Source organism: Aspergillus karnatakaensis, assembly GCF_047715665.1.
Source record: "Aspergillus karnatakaensis strain CBS 102800 unplaced genomic scaffold BJY04scaffold_102, whole genome shotgun sequence".
Taxonomy (NCBI): domain Eukaryota; kingdom Fungi; phylum Ascomycota; class Eurotiomycetes; order Eurotiales; family Aspergillaceae; genus Aspergillus; species Aspergillus karnatakaensis.
This window is the reverse complement of record NW_027395814.1, coordinates 40,771-58,768: the sequence shown is the minus strand read 5'-3', so window position 1 is coordinate 58,768 and position 17,998 is coordinate 40,771. Positions and strand designations below refer to the sequence as shown.

Here is a 17,998-nt window from a genome sequence, read left to right as displayed (position 1 = left end):
TGTAATTGGCCACTTTCTTTCAGACACTGCCTGCTAGTCTACCCAAGCGGGTTCTCTAGGAACTGGAGCTTTGAAGCCTCAACAGCTTTTCCATTTATGAAAAAGTTTGAACTTCCCTTTCTCGGCTCATCGGCATCTTGGATGGCGAGAGTTGTCATAATAAACCTCTACTATACTCTGGCCCGGGCAATGTGGGCGTTTCAACCAAGGTGCCTCAGAGGCGCAGTACTCAAGCTTTTACATCTCAACTCGCCCGGCTGACCAGAACGGGCGTTCAGCCTTGCCGTCGCCGATCATATTCAAGGCAGTCTCCATTACCACCGGGGGCTCTCGTTCAATCACAATCGAGGGCTTGTACCTATGAGCCTCACTGCTCCTTGGTTCCCCGTATTTCAGCTCCTGGGCGTAGCAACCAGCCAGTAGCAGTCCGTATACCTCGCTGCAAATTGCCCGACCCAGGAGCTGCTGCATCTTGACCACTCCGATCCCGGGCAACTCGCTTAGTTTGGTAGTAGATGCAGCACTCGTCAAACGCTGTCTCTCCTGGTCGTGATTAATGCCTCCGGGGGCCCGGGGCGCGTGGCAGGGCAAACTCTCCTAGACTCCTAAACGAATGCTTAATACTGGCTCAGCAAAAGAAACGCATATAAGGTGCCTTTTCTCCCCCAACGGTGGTTTTGCATTGTCTCTTCATCATCTCTTCACCACATAATAATATTGCTCTTTTATCGTCAAAATGAGGTAGGTGGTTGGGTATGACTGTTCGCTTGCATGCTTGTGCTGACTACATGTATACAAAGATACGCCATCGCTGAACCGAGCGAGTACCTCGTACTCACTGGAGCAGGGATCGCGGATATTGAGATATGCAAGAAGGCATGGGTGATGCCATGGCAGCGGGTACGTCAAATCACGTTATAGCAGCTATGAAGCCATACTCTGGTACGTCTACAGGGACGACACTGACCTCGTCATAAGTGTGCGAGAATTTCGGTTATGCCCTTCGACTTCTCCCTCAGTCTCCAGGCTATGACCATCGAAAAGTTACAATTCTCGCTCCCTGCGGTCTTCACCATCGGCCCCGATGACGAGCTGATGTCGTTGAGGAAATACGCTTTGTTACTCTCCGGAAACACTGGAGCCCAGCACGCTAAACAACCGGACGCTAACCTGAATACACCGGCTACGAGGAACCATGTCCAGGATATCGTGAAGGGCATCATTGAGGGTGAGACTCGAGTGATTGTTTCCAGCATGACAATGGAGGAGATCTTCAAAGAGCGTCAGGTATTCAAATCGAAAGGTATGCGCGCTTGTTGGCAGAAATACTCCCTTATGCTAACATCACCGGATAGTTATCAGCAATGTTCAGAATGAGCTTGCGCAATTCGGTCTCAAGATGTATTGGTCCCCAGCATTTCCCGCTTTGCCTTCACTAACATAATTACAGCTACAATGCCAATGTCAAGGAACTTCAAGACACGAAAGGCAGCGAGTATTTTGCCTTCCTCAGCCGAAAAGCCCACGAAGGAGCCCTCAACCAAGCCAAGATCGACGTCGCCGAGGCTCGCATGCGTGGTGAAATCGGTGAGGCAGAGAAGAAGGGACGGACAAAGCAAGAGATCTCAAAGATCGATGCCGATACCGCCGTGCTAGAGACCAAGCGGAAGGCCGAAAAGGCCAAGGCCGACTCAGAGCTCATGAACCGTCAGACGGAACTCGATTCGCAAGTGCAGATGAACAAGATCATTACGCAGCGCCAGACAGAAGTGCGCGATGCGGAGCTCCAGAAACAGGTTCAGACGAAGAGGGCCGAGACGGAGCTTGAACGCCTTAGAGCTCAGCAGGTGACGAAGAGTAAGGTGGAGCGAGAGTCTGCTCAGGAACAAGCAGATGCGCTGCTTTACTCCAGCAACAAGGCTGCGGAGGGTAGACTATATGAGCAGAAGATGGAGGCAGATGCCAAATGTACGTTGTTGGGCAACGGCCCCAGAATCCAAGAATAAGCTAACGAGGTGCAGTCTACCGTGCTTCCAGAGATGCAGATGCTGCGTTCAACGCCAAGAAACGTGAAGCAGAAGGAGTTCTCGAGATGGCCAAGGCATATGGCTCCCTGATTGATGTTCTTGGAGGTCCCGAGGCCTTCCTCCAGTGGAAGATGATCGAGACTGGAATGTATGAGAAATTGGCTCAGGCGAACGGCGAAGCCATTCGCGGTCTCCAGCCAAAGATAACTACATGGAATACAGGGGGTAAGCTATTTCCCATCTTCACACTGTCGCAGTCTCTAACTGCCCGTATAGATGGCGTCAATGGCTCCGGCGACGCACTAGGTCCGATCCGCAATATCATGCAAGGCCTCCCTCCTCTCCTCAGCACAATCCACGACCAGACTGGTATCAAACCCCCACAGTGGTTTGCCCAGCTACCAGATACCCATCATGATGGTGGAGTAACGAAAACCAAAAATGTTGCTAACCACTAGTCTATCTCCCCTTTGTTTTCCTTTTCTGATACCACTTGATCTGGCTTCCGTGATACCTTGTGCTTCATGCGCTCTCCAACCATCTGTTATCCTTTGACTTCCTTTACCAAGTATGCTTAGGGCTAGAAATAGGTAGCGATGTTATACTTTTGACCTATTCCAATCCAATTGAGCTGCCTGGGCGCATATCCGAAACCGCTCCATTGGGCTTCGTGTCTTGAAGCGACGAACAATAGTACCTAGTAATTCCACGGCCCGTTGTAATATCGTTGTGGCAGGTGCGGATATCCTCCAGCTAGGTCCCTAGGTAGTACCTCCATTATAGGCCCTCCACCTCGGTGAACTCTGAGAGCTTAGCATACAGTTCAACCATCCGATCAGACTCTTCTACCGCTGGTAATGTCAGATCCTTCTCAATCGTTTGTTATATTATCTTCACACTCAGATGGACATTGTCGAAAGAACACGCAAACTTCTTTATGTGTACTGTGAAAAAGCTAAGGGTTCTCTCAGTTCACATTGGTCATAATTCTGACTCGAATACCACCTTTGAATGTCGATGTCAACTACACTATTGCAGAGCTCTTCTTCGCACCTCCTGGTGGGGGGTGCTCTTGACTCTTACCCACATGACAAGAGGGAACCAGGCACAGAAAACAAGATTAGAGGTATGTCGAGCATCTCTGTTCATCTAGGATGTATAACCGTCAGGGATGTGCTTGGGCGTGCCAGATTCGTTTGCTCGCGAGTTCTCAGCGCCTTTGCTGGATGTCAGAGGAAACTGGACAGGAGTAAGAGAGGGTCTTTGATGAACTGAGTCAATAGTGCACAACGTAAGTCTTGTACTAGATAGCTAGTTCAGCCTAACAATCAGCAGACACAGCCTGGGCATATGCCACCCTGATGACTGGATTGTTGACATTCGAACCGCATGGTTCAGGGAACAAATCACATAGCATGCTCATGCTTGCGAACGCGGTCGAGGGCAAGGAAGGCATGCTTCTGAGTAGTGAAATGCTTGTTCTCATGAAAGTCATGATTCTGTGGCTCGGAAATGATTTTCTCGAGTCCGAAAATATCTTTCCCGTGCGCATAGATCTTGTATATCTCTAGCGAGAGGCTAACTCGCCCGCCGGCCCGGGTCATGGTGTTTTCCTTTTTGGGATCAAAGGCCAGGATATTGCAAATTCATTCCGATGGCTGCGGTCTCTCGGTAGATAGCAGCAGACTCAATGACTTTGGCGCGTGCTCGGACGCCATGGAGTCATTGAATCTGTTTTTACGATATATGTCCAGCGAGCCGCAAAGGACGGACTGTTTCCCATTCGCCGTTTGATCGGCGTGAAGCCTGGGAAATGAAACTTCCGAGGGTTCTTCTGCCTCCTTTGAGACAGTTTTAACGGCTCGTTAGGCTGCAGATTGAGAATTATTGGCCGCATATGACAGAGTAGGTTGATAGCTTGGAGAACAAGCCTTTTGTTAGTGAGTGGTCTTTGTAGCAGTGTGCTCAAGGGACCATGGGAAAGGGTGAAACAAGCAGGACAAATTCATATACTTCCGTTCTTGTTTGTACCAAGTCCGAATCAATCAAGATTGAAGTGAGGACAAAAAACAAAATCAGTGAATGCCGTTGTCCCATCAAATCATGTGATGTCATACCGATACGCCTCGGGCTGGGTCCGCGTCGAGTGAACAACGACCAGATCGCGGAACTCCTTTCATTCATTCTAACTCTTTGATTCTTTCAACTAGGGCGACCACTGCATGAATTCCTGCTATTATGATATGTTATAACTCGTCTAATCCCCGCTTTTGGTTTCTTTTTGGTTTTCATCCCATTTCGCGACAATGCCGGCCCCAAGTCTCCTTCAGCTCAGCACTGCGACTGCGATTCGGAACGTGAAATGTAAGTGGGCGCCTTTTGAGATTCCCCTCTCTCCACGCTCTTGCTGGTCTCACTTACTTCTTAGATTTGAACGATATCGGCAACCTGCCTTATGCGCTCGCACGTCCCTTTTTGCTCAAAGTCGAGAGCCCTGAGAAACTGGTGAGTCGGCGGCCGCGGCCTTAAGTCCCTTAAATTCCAATCCGAGTCCTAAGATCTAACTAATATGCGCTTACAGAGAACCATAGAATTGAATTCCCCGCACATTATAGACGAAGACACCGAGCTATGGATGGAGTTTATAAAGCGAGATATACCTAGGTGGGAGGAATATGACTTACCTGAACAGCCGGACTGCTGGTACGATCTCTACTGCGCGCTACGCGAGGAGGTGCAGAGGGCGGTCGACGAAGACGCAGAGAAGCTCAAAATGGCACTCGATAGCCACAACACTGAACGCGCGAAACATAGCACCAAGTTGGTCGACCGCCGGGCCCTTGGCCTTCCTCGAGACCGCCCGACAGCGAAGCAACGGTACGCTTCTTTTGACCGGAGAATGGGCGGCGCTAGACCTAGGGCCGCTTCGAGGGCTGGTGGCGGGACCTCCGATGCAGACTTTGACTATGATCGGCCAGTCGGTTTTGGTCCACCGAAAACGAAGAAGAACACCATTTTCACGGCGACGAAGAGGAATGGTATCCTGGCGGTTCCAACAAAGCAGCTTAGTAGCAGGGCTTCCCTGGTAAGGCAAGCTCCACGCTCCCTGATAGAGGAGCACCGTCGCCCAAGCGAGCCAAGTGTTCCCCAGAGGCCTACGCTCAGAGCACCAGGGCGGTCATTGCCGGGTTCTTCTGATACCAGGACCCAAAGCAGTTCCACGGCTAGCTCAACTTTGCAAGAAAGGGAAGCTCGACTGCGCGCGATTGCCGCAGGTCGTACAGTAAACTCAAGTTCGCCGGCTATCCGAACACCACAATCTTCATCAACACGGCCCAACCTAGGCCCCTCTTCTTCCTCGTCGGCCGTCCCTTCTTCCGGCGCTCAAACAACAGCACAGAGAACCCGGCTCCAGGTCCTACCAGCGCCGAACCCCGAAGGCTATAGATCTGAATCTGCGGCGAATAACAGTACAGATTCAGCAACGAGAGCGTCTCCGCCCCGTCCGATGATGCGAAAACGACCGGCTCCAAATATCTTCATGCCGTCTAAGAAGAGAAAGCAGTAGGTCTTTTCTACTTCTCTTTATAAACGCGTGATCAGTCTATACTTTATATCATTAGCACTAGCATTTGGCGTTGGGTTTCCATATACTATATACAGGGTTCTTCTTGGCGTTATACTTGGGCAGGATAGTTATCGGCTCACAGAGTCTGGATTACATAGAGGTTTCATGGGAGTAATTGGCGGTCCCGAGATCCAAATCTTTTCTTTTCCCATGATATGCAGGGGTCGCTTCAATATACATCCTGCGCATTCTCCCTTTGAACGTTAAGCGCTTGCGATGTCTCGTCTACGCTTGTTTCGGACCACGACAATCAACGAGCACGTTAGGTAAGTGAAGCCACGGATGGATATCATACTATTGCTTCACGCTGAGATATTGGAGCACACGAGACAGGCCTCCTAGTACCAAGCCAGGTCCGTCTTCAATTATGGGTATATCAAGACTACTCGCAACCCACCGAGTCCCGTGTCCACTTCCTCGGTCTGTTTCTTCCGTGCATCACCAACCAGTTTCCAATATTCCATCCAGCGTAGCTTCTTGTCACCATGGCCGCGGTGGAGGTTCGCGAGGGGTAGGTAAGTCGTCTATTCATCCAGCGTGATCATTGTTTAAAGAGAGCCGCCTCGAAGTGCAAGGACGAGATGTAGTGTGGCGCCACCTTCAAGGTTATAATCTTGTGCGGTCTTATCGTCGGCCCTAGATCAGAAACAATCGTTGGTAAGCATGATAGATAAACGAGAGATAGCGATAGCAGCAATAAATCGAGAAGAGCCACATACATCTGCTTTCCACCGAAAATCAACCGCTGCTGAACCGGCGGGATACCCTCCTTCTCCTCGACGCGCTCCTTTATCCGAGACACCTAGAGATGGCGCAAGTCAGTATCTCCGAGTACGCAAGTGGTGAAAAGTTATCGATGAAAAAGCGAAAGCTTAGTAGATGTACCTTGTAGTCGGCCTCGATATCCAACTCGATCTCCTTCCCGGTAAGTGTTCGGACCCTGGGCGTTGGAGATCTCCCGTTAGTGGCTGGCCGCTGCAGGTTCATGTACGTGAGATGTGGGCGAGGACTAACTTGATCAACATTTTGGATTGTCTATCGTTCTAGATGCTTGATACGAGACTTTTGAGGAAGACGGAGGTGGAAAGATTGAGGTGTGAACGAGAGAGGTTGACGGTGAGGAGAAGCAGTCCGGAGGGTGCTGATGGAGAGGAGAGGATGACGGAAAGCTCGCCGTGGCGGGGTTTTGGTGGGGCAGCGCAGCGCGATATTAGAGATGAGCCCGTATTGCTGTCAGTGCCTAGGATAGGTTGCCATCGATGTTTGCTTGGGGTTTGAAGATCAAACTCAGATGTGAATGATGGCTTCAAAGACTTCTTTCAAATTGGTGCAGATTGGGATTAGATTATACTGTGGTTGGTGTTCCTGAAAAAGAAATATATACTTGCAGTAGCCGGAGTAACAACGCTATAAAGCGGGCTTAGGCTCAGGGAATATATTAAGAGATTCCTCCAACTGTTTTTAGAAACAAGAGGTCAAATGCACTAAACGATGGCGCTCGCTACTACTGATTCCTATCACTCATCAATCAATCCTTTCGAGCAACTCCTTTGTGACTGCCACAATAACCCTGTATGTTTGCCTATTCTCAGACTATGAGCCTACCAATAGCTAACATCCAAACAGCACGAAATCCAAGCCAGATATGAAGCACATCGATCAAACCGAAATGCCCAACAGAAGGAGAAACTCCTCCACCCAGAATTTCCTGGCTGGCAAATTGACGACATCCTCAGGAGACTGATCTCCCAGCCTGAATCTCCAAACGGAGATGGACCATTTAGTGATCACCGCCACAATCTTAACCTCTACGCTCGCCCTCCAGAGCATATCAAAGAACTGATTGTAGTGGTCCAGCAGGAGATCCGTGATATTGCACCTTGTTCGTTGCTCATTCTTACCTCACACTTTTTTCAGCTGTACCATTTACTAATCGGTAACAGCCCTCTGGTTCTCACCCCCCGAATCTCTACACATCACAACCTTGGAGATCGCAAGCTCGCGTACCGCCGACGAAGTCGACGCCTTAGCGACACACCTTCTACAAACAGGGACAGCCGCGACGCTCGTTGAGTTCACATCTGACGCTCATCATCGCGCTCGTCTAGTTAAGCCAGTTGTCAGCTACGATGCCTCGGCGATGGCGCTGAGCTTCTTGCCTGCTGCTGGTGAGCCCACGGGTTCTGAGAAGCGAATTGATGGCGGCGGTGGCGCGTACAGCTATCATCACCTCAGGAGGGATCTAGCCAATATGGTTCTGGGTTCAGGCGTCAGTTTGGCGGCGCGGTATGTTGTGCCTTCAGCGCATGTGACAATTGCAAGGTTTGTAACGGGAGAAGGGGAAGGGGATGGTCGAGGGAAGGAGAAGGTAGCTGCCTTGGTTGAGAGGATAGAGAGGGTTAATGAGATGTTGAGAGAGAGATATTGGCCTAGGCAAGATGGCAGTATGCCAGAGAATGCCGAATGGGTTGTTGGGCAGGGGCAGGGGCTGGAGTTTAATAAAGGAACGTCGTGGTATGGAGGTGGGGATAAGGTTCTTTTTGGAAAAGGATTTGAGTGAGCTAAACTACATATTATATAGACTTGGTGCGAGGCAATAGTCTATAGAAGAGCTCCAAAAGAGAGTACCAGGTCCTGGGTAGGAAAACCGAAAATAATTGCTGCCTCAGGCACTAATAAGCCGTTCTTTAGTTTCAACACTCGGTCCAAAGGCTTGGCGTACCAAAGTGGCTTAGTCCATCCACACGCCGATAGGGCCGGTCTAAGCGAAACGAAATCCCACAACCACGCTGCCCCGACTTGATCTCCCCGACAAGAGACAACTAACGACCAGCAAACCCGCGAGCCGGCGAAATCTCTCAAAATGGTAAGCTTGCGATACTGCTATTATTCATTCACGCGTCAGTCCTGGGTTTTCGAGAAATTTTGATTCGGGATATTGGTGTTTGCGGAAAGATTCGATGTACCGGACACACAACAGGAACGACGACGACGAGGCGAGACAGCGATTACGGCCATGACTTCTTTGATCACAACGCGATTCGATATGGGGGGTTGAGTTTTACAACTGAGTGCGAATGAGACGATCGATTTCTGGAATGAATGATCTGGCGATAGAGTTACCAAGTCTGTTCTCAAATTTCGACGACGTTCGATCGGAGCACACTCAAGCCTTACACTATCAAAAATTTAGCGGATATCGGGGGCACCAACCGCATACAATATTACAGCTCCAATCACTGTTTCTCGATGACCTGGGACAAAGCATGACGTGCCGGAACTACTACAACCCAGTTGCCATATCACGTTCGCACAACAGAAACTGACGAATTCTCCGCTCAGGTCAACGTCCCCAAGACCCGCAAGACTTACTGCAAGTCCAAGGAGTGCCACAAGCACACCCAGCACAAGGTCACCCAGTACAAGGCTGGAAAGGTGAACATGACCGCACCCGAGACACGAGACTGAGCGAATACTGATATGTATCGAACCGCAGGCTTCCCTATTCGCCCAGGGTAAACGCCGCTACGACCGTAAGCAGAGCGGTTACGGAGGTCAGACCAAGCCCGTCTTCCACAAGAAGGCCAAGACCACCAAGAAGGTCGTCCTTCGTCTTGAGTGCACTCAGTGCAAGACCAAGAAGCAGCTCGCTCTCAAGCGCTGCAAGCACTTCGAGCTTGGGTACGCATTCCTCCATCCGCTCTCTCCGTTACATCATATTTCATAAGACTGCGCGCGATGTCTGGACCGTATGCTAACATGCTTTACTTCTATAGTGGTGACAAGAAGACCAAGGGTGCCGCCCTCGTTTTCTAAGTTTTGTGATTTCTATGTTCGGCTCTGGGTTCCCGCATGGCAATGGAAAAGGAAATAGGATTTCATATTTAGAAATCGAAAACAAATATTATGTGACTCCGGACTGTTTGACTGGCTGGGTCTCTTGACGAATTATATCACCATCCCTCACCTCCATCGTTGTTACTCTTTCTCGTCCAGCGTCTTCCATCTAGGCAGGGGGTGTACTTGGTAGGTGTGGCTACTCGTGGACTATGACTCGATTCGCCCTCTGTAGATATGATCGGTGAACTTCTCTCTTCAACAACTTTTCAATTCTCGTCTATGGCACATACTACTACTACATATCTACATTAGATACCTCCGTCGACACCTCCCTACGCATCCAGCTTCTTTCGATACAGCTCACCACCGCACCCACGTAACCTTGCAGCAGCCTGCTCAGGGGTGATATCACGCTGAGGCTCGGCCATCAGCTCATACCTGTATCTCATATCAGCAACCCTTTGATTTCCTGATTATGAAGGGGGAAGTACTTACCCAACAAGGAACTTCCTAACCGTCGCGCTCCTTAGGAGCGGCGGGTAGAAGTGCAGATGCAAATACGACGCCTCAATCTCCTCTTCCGACCCCTCCAACGGCGCCTGGTGAACCCCCATACTATACGGGAAATGCGTCTCAAACAGGTTATCATACCGCCTCGTGACCTCCGCAATGGCCTCGGCAAGCTTTGTCTGCTCGTTCTCATCCAGATCAACAAGAGCCCGCTTATGCGTTTTGCTAACAATCATAGTCTCGAACGGCCAGATCGCCCACCAGGGACAAACGACCAGGAACGCGTCATTCTCAAAGACGACACGCTCCTGCTTCTTGCTCTCTAGCGCGGCGTAGTCGGCAAGCATGTGGCGCCCGTTATGCTCGCGGCGGTACTTCTGGAGTTGCTCGAGCTCCGCAGCGGGCTCTTCGGGGAGGGAGCTGGTGGTCCAGATTTGACCGTGCGGGTGCGGGTTTGAGCAGCCCATTGCGGCGCCTTTGTTTTCGAAGATCTGCATGAAGCGGTACTGTTCGGCGGGTTTAGTGATGTGCGCTGCTGGGGAGTCGGGGGAGATGGTGTGTTTGGATGCGATAGCTGCAAGCGGGGAGTTAGATGAGAGGTGCTTGCTGTAGATGTCTGTCCAGGCGTTAATGACGGGGACGATCTCGGCTGGGGAGAGGTCGGCGAGGGTGAGGTTATGGGCGGCGGAGAAGGTGAGAACGTAGCATTTTCCGGTGACGGGATCAGCGCGGAGGAAGAAGGATTCGGCGTCTAAACAATAGCAGTCAGTGATTTGAGTCTAGTTGGTAATTCAATGTGGACGCTGGCGTACCGTCTCCAGACTCGGGGTGGTAGGGCGCCTGCTCCTCCTTGACGGCGCTGTAATCGTTCACGAAGACAAAGGTCTTTTCATATTTGGGGTTCTGGTCTCCCTGTGCGCGTGTGTTTCCGGGGCAGAGGTAGCAGGTAGCATCATAGTCCGGCAGTGTTGTCTTTGAGGGACTCTCCTGGGCTCCTCTGTTCGCGTGTTAGTGCTTGCTGTCGAACGCTGCACTCATGCCCACAACATTGAGAACGGGAGTGATGGGTATGGCTTACTGCCAGGGACGCTTGGTGCGATGAGGGGAGACAAGCACATGGGCGCCGCGGAGCGGGTTATATCTCCGGTGAGAGATGTCGTCGAGGACGCTTTCAACCATTGTCGCAAACTATACTGAACGTGTGAGAGAGAAGAGAAGAGAGATTATGACGGATGCGCCGGGGACGTTAGTTATAGGAGGGGCCGCGGGGAAGCGAAGGGTAAATAAATTGTCCCGGAGGTGGAGGCTGGAGGGGCATATCCTGATGCCACCTTGGATTCCTACGTAAAGAGACCCGGCTAATTTCCTCGGGTTATTTGGTTGCGAGGGCTAGTTATAAAACCTTAGATTTCGATTTCATCCATGTGTGCTAACTAATGCATATGCTCTGAATACGGCTCCGCTAAGCAACAGTGCACACAAGAGTATACACTTCTGACCTCCCTGAGCCTTTGACATGTCGGTCGACATAGACCAGTAATCATGGAGTCATGACCCATGCTTCGAATCTCATGAAGCCAGGAACGCGGGGCCGAAAGAGGAATTTTTGGTCCGCTACACTTGAATGCCTCAGGCAATCACTGACGTCACGGCGCTCTCTTATCGCGGAGGTCTTGCCCCATCTCCATCGGGTCTTATCGCGATTCGCGAGCTGAACAGCACATCCTAGAGATTTATGGTATTGGAACGCTGTTTGTCTTGATGGTTCCTTTCTCACTGCCATGCAGAAATGGAATCTTACTGTTCTCTACATTTTGCTGGAAGACCTAAGTGAACAACAACCCACGCACACCTACCCCGCGTTTCAGACAGTGGGGTTATCATGATGGAAGCACCACATCTGTACTCGCTACCTAACGAGGTATTGCATATCTAGCATAAGCTTGAGCCTTAGTTCTAATATCTGCGACTAGATGTTTGTGCAGATCTTGTCACCCTTTACGACCCGCGAGCTCCTTCCTCTAGCCACGGTCTCTCAGCGCTTCCATGCTCTGATCCTGCGTCTTTTACATTATCGACTCTTTCTTTCTGCATCTGTCACCGAGTATAAGCTGATACTTGAATGTTTCCATCCGACATCCAAGCTGACCGAGCCCCACGTCTTTTGTAAATACCTGGGTACACCTGGCCTAAGTGACAAGCATGAAGGAGAGGGTTCGTTGTACGAGAACATCGATACAGCCAAGCAACTCTCGAGGCTTGGGTCACTATATTCGATATTCAGACCCTTCCCGATAGAAGACGAGTCGGGTGCTGCAACACCAGGTCAGAGTCGTTCTACAATTACGTATCAGGAAGCTGACCATTGAAGATCTCGAGAAATCAAGCGAGGATCTACTTCCAGTAAAACGTCCCGTCAATATCGAGGGCTTCGAAGACTTCTCCCAGCTTTGTGTCGCCGTGAGTCTTGTGAAACTCCTACCAGGAACGACTCTTCTCCTCAGTGCCGTTACTCTGGAGGACGGGGTCATTAGGCTGTTCCGGGACTGGCTTAAAAGTCAGGCAGATCATCCGAAAGAATCACGACAAATCAAGGATAAACCAGAGTCCTGGGATCATGACCAAGGGCTTCTATGGGCTGACAAAAGCAAAAATGTTGGGGTCAGATTTGGGGTTCGAGAACTCACCACGTTAGATTCCAACTTTCCGGTGCTGGTTCATCGTGATGAAGAGTCATTTTCTCGCTATGAGATCAGCATAGACGGCACGTTCCCTCGTTCGATCATTTTGAGTCAGGCTAACATGGGCTTCAGAGCTTCATATTCGTACCACGCGTCTTCTGTTGACTGTAGAACAGTCGATTCAGGAGCAGGAGAGTTACCCTCGTGCAGTCGTTCTACAACAAGCAAGACCTAGATAGCTAATATAGATCAACCTTTAGAGAGCTGTAGGATACTATATACAGGCTAGGCACACACATGTTCAAATTCATGCTCCAAACTCAAGGAACCACGTGCTGAGCTGCACACCAACTAGGATATCTAACAGCTTTAGGCGTCCAAGGCGCCCTATACTGAGATAAAGCACCTCCAAATCAAGCGGTCCTGAATGAGTTTGAAGGAAATTTTCAGCAAGTTAATAGGGAGTGTTCAATACAGCAAACATGCAGTGTGATTTGTGAGACAGGCCATATTTACAGGCGGCCATGAGTGAATTATTAGCTTTTTGCATACAAGAAATAGACTAATACTCGACAAGTTTATAACACATTTCACTTTTTGCCTACTGTTCTCTCACATTTCTCTCTTCTTACAAAAATCCGCCTTCTCTTTCTCAATCCTCTTCAAACACCACTGTAATCATCCTATGCAGCAATGTCTCGTCCAACCATCCTGTTCTTCACGAACAGAGAGCTAGGCAATGCTACTGTCTGTCTAGCTGTCGCCTACGAGTTTCTCATCCGCCACAAGTACGCTGTCCACATTGCCTCATTCCCCCAGCTTGAAGATGCAGTGTCCCAGTTAAGCAGCGATGCTGCCACCTCATCACAATCCCCTTCCTCCACAGCAACCTTCCACAGCCTCCCTGGAAGAACAATGGTTGATGCAATCTCAGGTGGCGAGCAATATCAGAAATCATTTAAGACCCATGAAATTGGCTTCTTTGGCGCTCGTCGGGCGTACAACACGCTTTGCGAAGTCGCGGTACCCTGGGACGGAGACGAGTACATCGCAATCTATCGCAAATGTACTGAGATTATCAAGCAAGTGCAGCCTTCAATAGTCGTCCTGGAACCGCTGTTTGCCCAGGGTATTGATGTTTGTCGCACGCTTGGCTGCAGGTTTGTGGTCTTGAGTCCGAACACCCCTAAGGACCATGTTGTACAGCCTATGCTGGGTAATCTCTGGAAATACCCCATGTGAGTACATCCTTACTCATGATCATGCCATGACACAAACTAACCAGGATGCAGCCTCTGCTCCGGATACTCCTACCCCCTGCCCTTGCGCCACATCCTTCCTAACACCTATCTCGCCTTCAGCGTTGGGATCACGATCGCCAATTCGCCGATCCTCAAAACAATGAATGACCGTCGCCACGCCGAAGGTATTACCGGAGGCTACCCCATTATGACATCTTATGAGACGGAGTCAGCCCTGGTACTAACGGCATCGCACTCGGACACCGATTTCCCCAGCTTCGTCCCTAGCAACTTCACTCAATGCGGCCCAATTCTGCGTCCTTGTGGGAAGCTCAGCGAGAAGAGCCCAGATCTAACGGGATGGCTATCTCAGAGGCCTACTGTCTTAGTCAACTTTGGCTCTAATGTGTACTTCAGCAGTGCTCAAGCTAGGAAATTTGCGGACGGACTGCGCGTGCTTTTGGACATCAGACCGGACATCCAAGTGCTGTGGAAACTGAGACCTATCCATGAGTTTGAAGGGGTAGACTGGATACCTACGGCGCTCTGCAACATTATGCCTGAGGTAACGGCTGGACGTGTGCGCGTGGAAGAGTGGCTGCCTGTCGAGCCCAATTGTATCCTTCAGAGTGGATACATCTGCTGCATGGTTCACCATGGAGGAGCGAATTCGTATAACGAAGCTATACAGTGAGCCTCTCTGGGATGTTATCAAGCGTTCATGGCTAACAATATTCATCTTAGGGCTGGTGTGCCTCAGATCGTCCTCCCCGTTTGGTTCGACACCTATGACTTTGCGAATCGCGTCGAGTATCTCGGAGTGGGTTTTTGGGGGAGCAAAACAAGCGCGCCTGGGATCAATGCATCAGAGCTGGGCAAAGCCTTTGTTCGAATACTGAAAAGCGACGTTTCGCCCGCCATACAAGAGAAGGCAAAGACAATCGCATCTAAACTTGCGTCATCGGAAGGACGAGTCATCGCGTGCGAGAAAATCATCGAGTTGATGGAAAGGTAAATCTTGATGGCCTGTGGGGTGTTTCCGACTGCCCTGTCAGGACTTTTTTGCACAGGTAAACGCTTGACTCATGTTGGATTCCAAGCAGTGCGAGAGTTCTAACTGTAAAGTTCTCTCGGTGTAAAAGCTTCGGATGATATCGGCTGCCATTGGGGCCGCACCAAGCCTTCCATAGTTCAATATTCAGCATCACATAGAGACTAGACATGCAAATAAAGATAAACTTATTATTGACCAAGACCTACCAAGCTTCAAAGATGGGGCGAAGTGGAGAGCCGGACCGTGATACATTGAGTCACTACAAGGGCGCCGGGAAGCCGGTTAATGTCAAAACCGCGCATACATAAGTTCCTGTATCGCTCGACTTCCTCCTTCCTCAACAAACCTCACCTACTCACCACCCCCAATCCAGATATCAACTGCCTTCGCAGACTGCCCAGCATCATGGCCTCAGAAATAGTATCCTGGATTGGCCTTGGAAACATCGGCCGCGTAAGTCACCGCACCCCTCACCATCATATACAACACAAAACTAATCACAAACAGGGAATGAGCCGCAACATTGCGCTGAAAGGACCCCAGAAATCACCTCTCCGTCTCTATAACAGGACAACCTCCAAAGCCAATGCATTTGCCGCATCTCTGACCTCCCAAAAGCCCAACTCGGCAATTGCAATCCCCTCTCTCCCCGCAGCAGTCAAGGACGCCTCCATCAACTTCATCTGCGTCGGAGACGACGCGGCCCTCGACCAGATTATCGACACCATCACCAGCGATAGCTCGCTCAACCTAAAGGATAAAATCATCGTCGATTGCTCCACCGTCCACCCCGATACTTCCCGCCGCACCCACTCCACCCTCGCCTCGCACGGCGCAACCTTCATCGCATGCCCGGTCTTCGGCGCCCCCAACGCCGCAGACGCCGGCCAAATGGTGGTCGTCCCCGCCGGGTCCCCAGAGGCTATCGACCGCATCAAGCCCTTCCTAGAGGGCGTAACCTCCAAAGCAACCCTCGACCTTGGGCCCGACAGCGCCAAGGATGTCGGCCGCGCAACTCTCCTCAAAGTCCTCGGCAACACCTTCATCCTCAACACCGTGGAGACACTCGCGGAGGGACTCGTCGCTGCTGAAAAGTCCGGTCTTGGTACAGAGGCGTACCAGCAGTGGGTTTCTACTATGTTCCCCGGACCGTTTGCGAAGTACGCGGAGCGGATGTCGAGTGGGGAGTACTTTAAGCGCGAGGAGCCTCTCTTTGCGGTTGATCTGGCGAGGAAGGATCTGAGGCATGCGGCTAGCCTTGCTAGTGATGCGGGGATGGAGTTGCCTAGTGTGAAAGTCACGGATGAGTTCTTGAAGGTCGTCAAGGAGGAGAAGGGCGAGAAGGGGGATATTGCGGGGGTGTATGGGGCTATTAGGAAGCAGGCTGGCTTGCCGTTTGATAATCAGTAATGGGCAGTGTGTTTTGTATCTGGTAGCTTGCTATGTCACTGAAATTACTGAGCCATCGATTTTCTTGAGAGATTGTTCAGCCAGACTCAGCATATCGTCCTGGTTGCAACTGCCAAAACCCCCTTTGTAAACATTCTCAAGCATACCACCTGCTTATAGCGATATGGACCACTATATCGAACTTTCTTTAGAAAAAAAATGCCACGGTAGAAAACGTGTAGCATAACAATCAGCACCTAGAAGGGGAAAAGGAACATTCAATCTTGGAAGATACACCAGTGAGGTTCGATTACCCTCTCGAGGGGCATGCCTTAGTGCTTGTAAGGAACATAGCAGGGCCCTCTGTTTCTGTTACATACTATTTTCACCTAGTCCATCCAATTACGTGGAGCCTATCGCCATTCACGTACTATTAGTTATGCGCAGAATTTCCTACTGGATATAATATATCAGCATATATATATCCTCTGCGCGGTACGGGATTGGACTACCGAGACCAATATCAATATGGTCGGGTCAAGTAAATGGCGTCTAGAGGAGGACTCGTTCTTTGTAAAAGGTTTGTAGGAGGCGGGGATGCTACATGCTTAGTTGGGGACATGGCATGCTTTTGATATGTTGTACCGGTGGTGAATACTAGCTGGAGCACGAGGAGGCTGGATTACGAGGTTCGAGTGGCTGGCTAGATTTTCTACAAGGAGAATGTTGATACATAGGTCTGAATGAGCAAGAAAGAGTATGATTAAGCTAACAGATAGCCTAATAGAGTAAATATAGATTTCAGTTCCCCTAGGTGTTTGAGTTGAGTTGGTCTCATCTAAGGCCTCTCCAGGTTGGTCGCCGCGAGTGCTCGGGTAAGAGAAGGCTTACATACAGGAAGTGGCCTGGATGTTTTCGAAATGAAGAAGCATTCTCTTAACATGACAAGGTGTTTCATAGGGAATGGCGAAACAAAGCTCAGACGTGAAGAATGCAGATAGTTATGAAGAAGAGGGATACAAGCGTACAAGGGAATGAAGGATAGCGCGACATAGGGCTTCCCGAAATCCCTCCCTTTCTCGCATACTTACCCTCCCTCCACCCCTTATCATGGAGCTACACAGCTTATAAGAGGTATGAGAGTCCTCCCAAGTGTTCCTTCTTTCAAGAATCCAAGCTCAAGAAAACCATACTTCAAACTTTGAACCACCGACCCTAACTACCTACAAAGAACCCGCTTCCGAATCCACCTACCTCCACCCACAACCAAACACCAAGATGAAGCTCTCCATTTCTGCACTCACCATCTCTCTCCTCATGACCATTGGCATGGCCGCTCCGATTCCAAAGATGGTATGTTTCTTTCACAGATATTATCTAATGATCCAGCCTCCCTTAGCTTGCCGTAACAGACACAAAGAACAGCCCCTTGATAAATATCTGACCATATAATAGACCTCTCGCCAACTCCAAGGCGGAAGCCTACCCGAAGCAATTCAGAATGCCGGCGGGCTCTCTCATATTCTTGATGGTGCAAATCTACCACTGTTGGGCAAGGGCGGGTTAGGACAGTGAGGCCGATACCCAGCAAGGAGGGGAGGGGAGACGTCGAAGGGGTTGGGTGGTGG

The 17,998-nt window shown here is 50.3% G+C and overlaps 8 protein-coding genes across 8 annotated transcripts; 6 read left to right on the top strand and 2 right to left on the bottom strand.

Annotated features, from left to right (window-relative positions):
- Positions 1-673: 673 nt before the first annotated feature.
- Positions 674-2,687, top strand: BJY04DRAFT_11513 (flotillin domain protein). The gene is made up of 6 exons (XM_073708226.1): positions 674-741; positions 801-900; positions 979-1,303; positions 1,356-1,401; positions 1,451-1,968; positions 2,022-2,687. Exons 1-6 carry the CDS (start codon positions 737-739, stop codon positions 2,483-2,485), a joined length of 1,458 nt encoding a protein of 485 aa, XP_073564434.1. The 5' UTR covers positions 674-736; the 3' UTR covers positions 2,486-2,687.
- Positions 2,688-4,188: 1,501 nt separating this feature from the next.
- BJY04DRAFT_11476 (elongin A domain-containing protein) lies at positions 4,189-5,957 on the top strand. Its single transcript, XM_073708222.1, has 3 exons — positions 4,189-4,391; positions 4,456-4,532; positions 4,609-5,957. Exons 1-3 carry the CDS (start codon positions 4,334-4,336, stop codon positions 5,593-5,595), a joined length of 1,122 nt encoding a protein of 373 aa, XP_073564433.1. The 5' UTR covers positions 4,189-4,333; the 3' UTR covers positions 5,596-5,957.
- Positions 5,958-6,203: 246 nt separating this feature from the next.
- On the bottom strand, positions 6,204-6,680 carry BJY04DRAFT_211939 (NEDD8 family protein RUB1; the record flags this gene model as incomplete). Its single annotated transcript, XM_073714473.1, has 4 exons — positions 6,204-6,291; positions 6,375-6,457; positions 6,541-6,595; positions 6,670-6,680. The coding sequence occupies 4 exons, from the start codon at positions 6,678-6,680 to the stop codon at positions 6,204-6,206; spliced, it is 237 nt and encodes a 78-aa protein (XP_073564432.1).
- A 466-nt stretch (positions 6,681-7,146) lies between these two features.
- Positions 7,147-9,471, top strand: BJY04DRAFT_211938 (60S ribosomal protein L44; the record flags this gene model as incomplete). Its single annotated transcript, XM_073714472.1, has 6 exons — positions 7,147-7,227; positions 7,282-7,537; positions 7,599-8,125; positions 8,998-9,090; positions 9,152-9,336; positions 9,432-9,471. 6 exons carry the CDS (start codon positions 7,147-7,149, stop codon positions 9,469-9,471), a joined length of 1,182 nt encoding a protein of 393 aa, XP_073564431.1.
- Positions 9,472-9,589: 118 nt separating this feature from the next.
- BJY04DRAFT_11449 (UDP-glucose:hexose-1-phosphate uridylyltransferase) lies at positions 9,590-11,295 on the bottom strand. The gene is made up of 4 exons (XM_073708218.1): positions 11,084-11,295; positions 10,818-11,002; positions 9,991-10,756; positions 9,590-9,933 (listed from the first exon to the last, which is right to left on the bottom strand). Exons 1-4 carry the CDS (start codon positions 11,182-11,184, stop codon positions 9,828-9,830), a joined length of 1,158 nt encoding a protein of 385 aa, XP_073564430.1. The 5' UTR covers positions 11,185-11,295; the 3' UTR covers positions 9,590-9,827.
- A 416-nt stretch (positions 11,296-11,711) lies between these two features.
- Positions 11,712-13,213, top strand: BJY04DRAFT_11428 (uncharacterized protein). The gene is made up of 3 exons (XM_073708216.1): positions 11,712-12,330; positions 12,377-12,769; positions 12,819-13,213. Exons 1-3 carry the CDS (start codon positions 11,979-11,981, stop codon positions 12,923-12,925), a joined length of 852 nt encoding a protein of 283 aa, XP_073564429.1. The 5' UTR covers positions 11,712-11,978; the 3' UTR covers positions 12,926-13,213.
- Positions 13,214-13,379: 166 nt separating this feature from the next.
- On the top strand, positions 13,380-16,391 carry BJY04DRAFT_211934 (uncharacterized protein; the record flags this gene model as incomplete). The annotated part of the gene is made up of 5 exons (XM_073714471.1): positions 13,380-13,924; positions 13,979-14,617; positions 14,672-14,908; positions 15,374-15,434; positions 15,489-16,391. The coding sequence occupies 5 exons, from the start codon at positions 13,380-13,382 to the stop codon at positions 16,389-16,391; spliced, it is 2,385 nt and encodes a 794-aa protein (XP_073564428.1).
- Positions 16,392-17,585: 1,194 nt separating this feature from the next.
- BJY04DRAFT_203514 (uncharacterized protein) lies at positions 17,586-17,975 on the top strand. Its single transcript, XM_073713360.1, has 2 exons — positions 17,586-17,723; positions 17,826-17,975. Exons 1-2 carry the CDS (start codon positions 17,649-17,651, stop codon positions 17,943-17,945), a joined length of 195 nt encoding a protein of 64 aa, XP_073564427.1. The 5' UTR covers positions 17,586-17,648; the 3' UTR covers positions 17,946-17,975.
- Positions 17,976-17,998: the final 23 nt, after the last annotated feature.

Bases quoted from the DNA above. Each gene is read 5' to 3' on its own strand.
- BJY04DRAFT_11513 (XM_073708226.1), top strand. The intron at 1,304-1,355 runs GTATGCGCGCTT...ATCACCGGATAG, and splicing joins TCAGGTATTCAAATCGAAAG to TTATCAGCAATGTTCAGAAT. The intron at 1,969-2,021 runs GTACGTTGTTGG...AACGAGGTGCAG, and splicing joins GATGGAGGCAGATGCCAAAT to TCTACCGTGCTTCCAGAGAT.
- BJY04DRAFT_11476 (XM_073708222.1), top strand. From the start codon at position 4,334: ATGCCGGCCCCAAGTCTCCTTCAGCTCAGCACTGCGACTGCGATTCGG. The intron at 4,392-4,455 runs GTAAGTGGGCGC...CTTACTTCTTAG, and splicing joins TGCGATTCGGAACGTGAAAT to ATTTGAACGATATCGGCAAC. The intron at 4,533-4,608 runs GTGAGTCGGCGG...ATGCGCTTACAG, and splicing joins TCGAGAGCCCTGAGAAACTG to AGAACCATAGAATTGAATTC.
- BJY04DRAFT_11449 (XM_073708218.1), bottom strand. From the start codon at position 11,184: ATGGTTGAAAGCGTCCTCGACGACATCTCTCACCGGAGATATAACCCG. The intron at 11,003-11,083 runs GTAAGCCATACC...ACACGCGAACAG, and splicing joins CGCACCAAGCGTCCCTGGCA to AGGAGCCCAGGAGAGTCCCT. The intron at 9,934-9,990 runs GTAAGTACTTCC...TATGAGATACAG, and splicing joins GTTAGGAAGTTCCTTGTTGG to GTATGAGCTGATGGCCGAGC.
- BJY04DRAFT_11428 (XM_073708216.1), top strand. From the start codon at position 11,979: ATGTTTGTGCAGATCTTGTCACCCTTTACGACCCGCGAGCTCCTTCCT. The intron at 12,331-12,376 runs GTCAGAGTCGTT...TGACCATTGAAG, and splicing joins GTCGGGTGCTGCAACACCAG to ATCTCGAGAAATCAAGCGAG. The intron at 12,770-12,818 runs GCACGTTCCCTC...CATGGGCTTCAG, and splicing joins CTATGAGATCAGCATAGACG to AGCTTCATATTCGTACCACG.
- BJY04DRAFT_203514 (XM_073713360.1), top strand. From the start codon at position 17,649: ATGAAGCTCTCCATTTCTGCACTCACCATCTCTCTCCTCATGACCATT. The intron at 17,724-17,825 runs GTATGTTTCTTT...ACCATATAATAG, and splicing joins CCGCTCCGATTCCAAAGATG to ACCTCTCGCCAACTCCAAGG.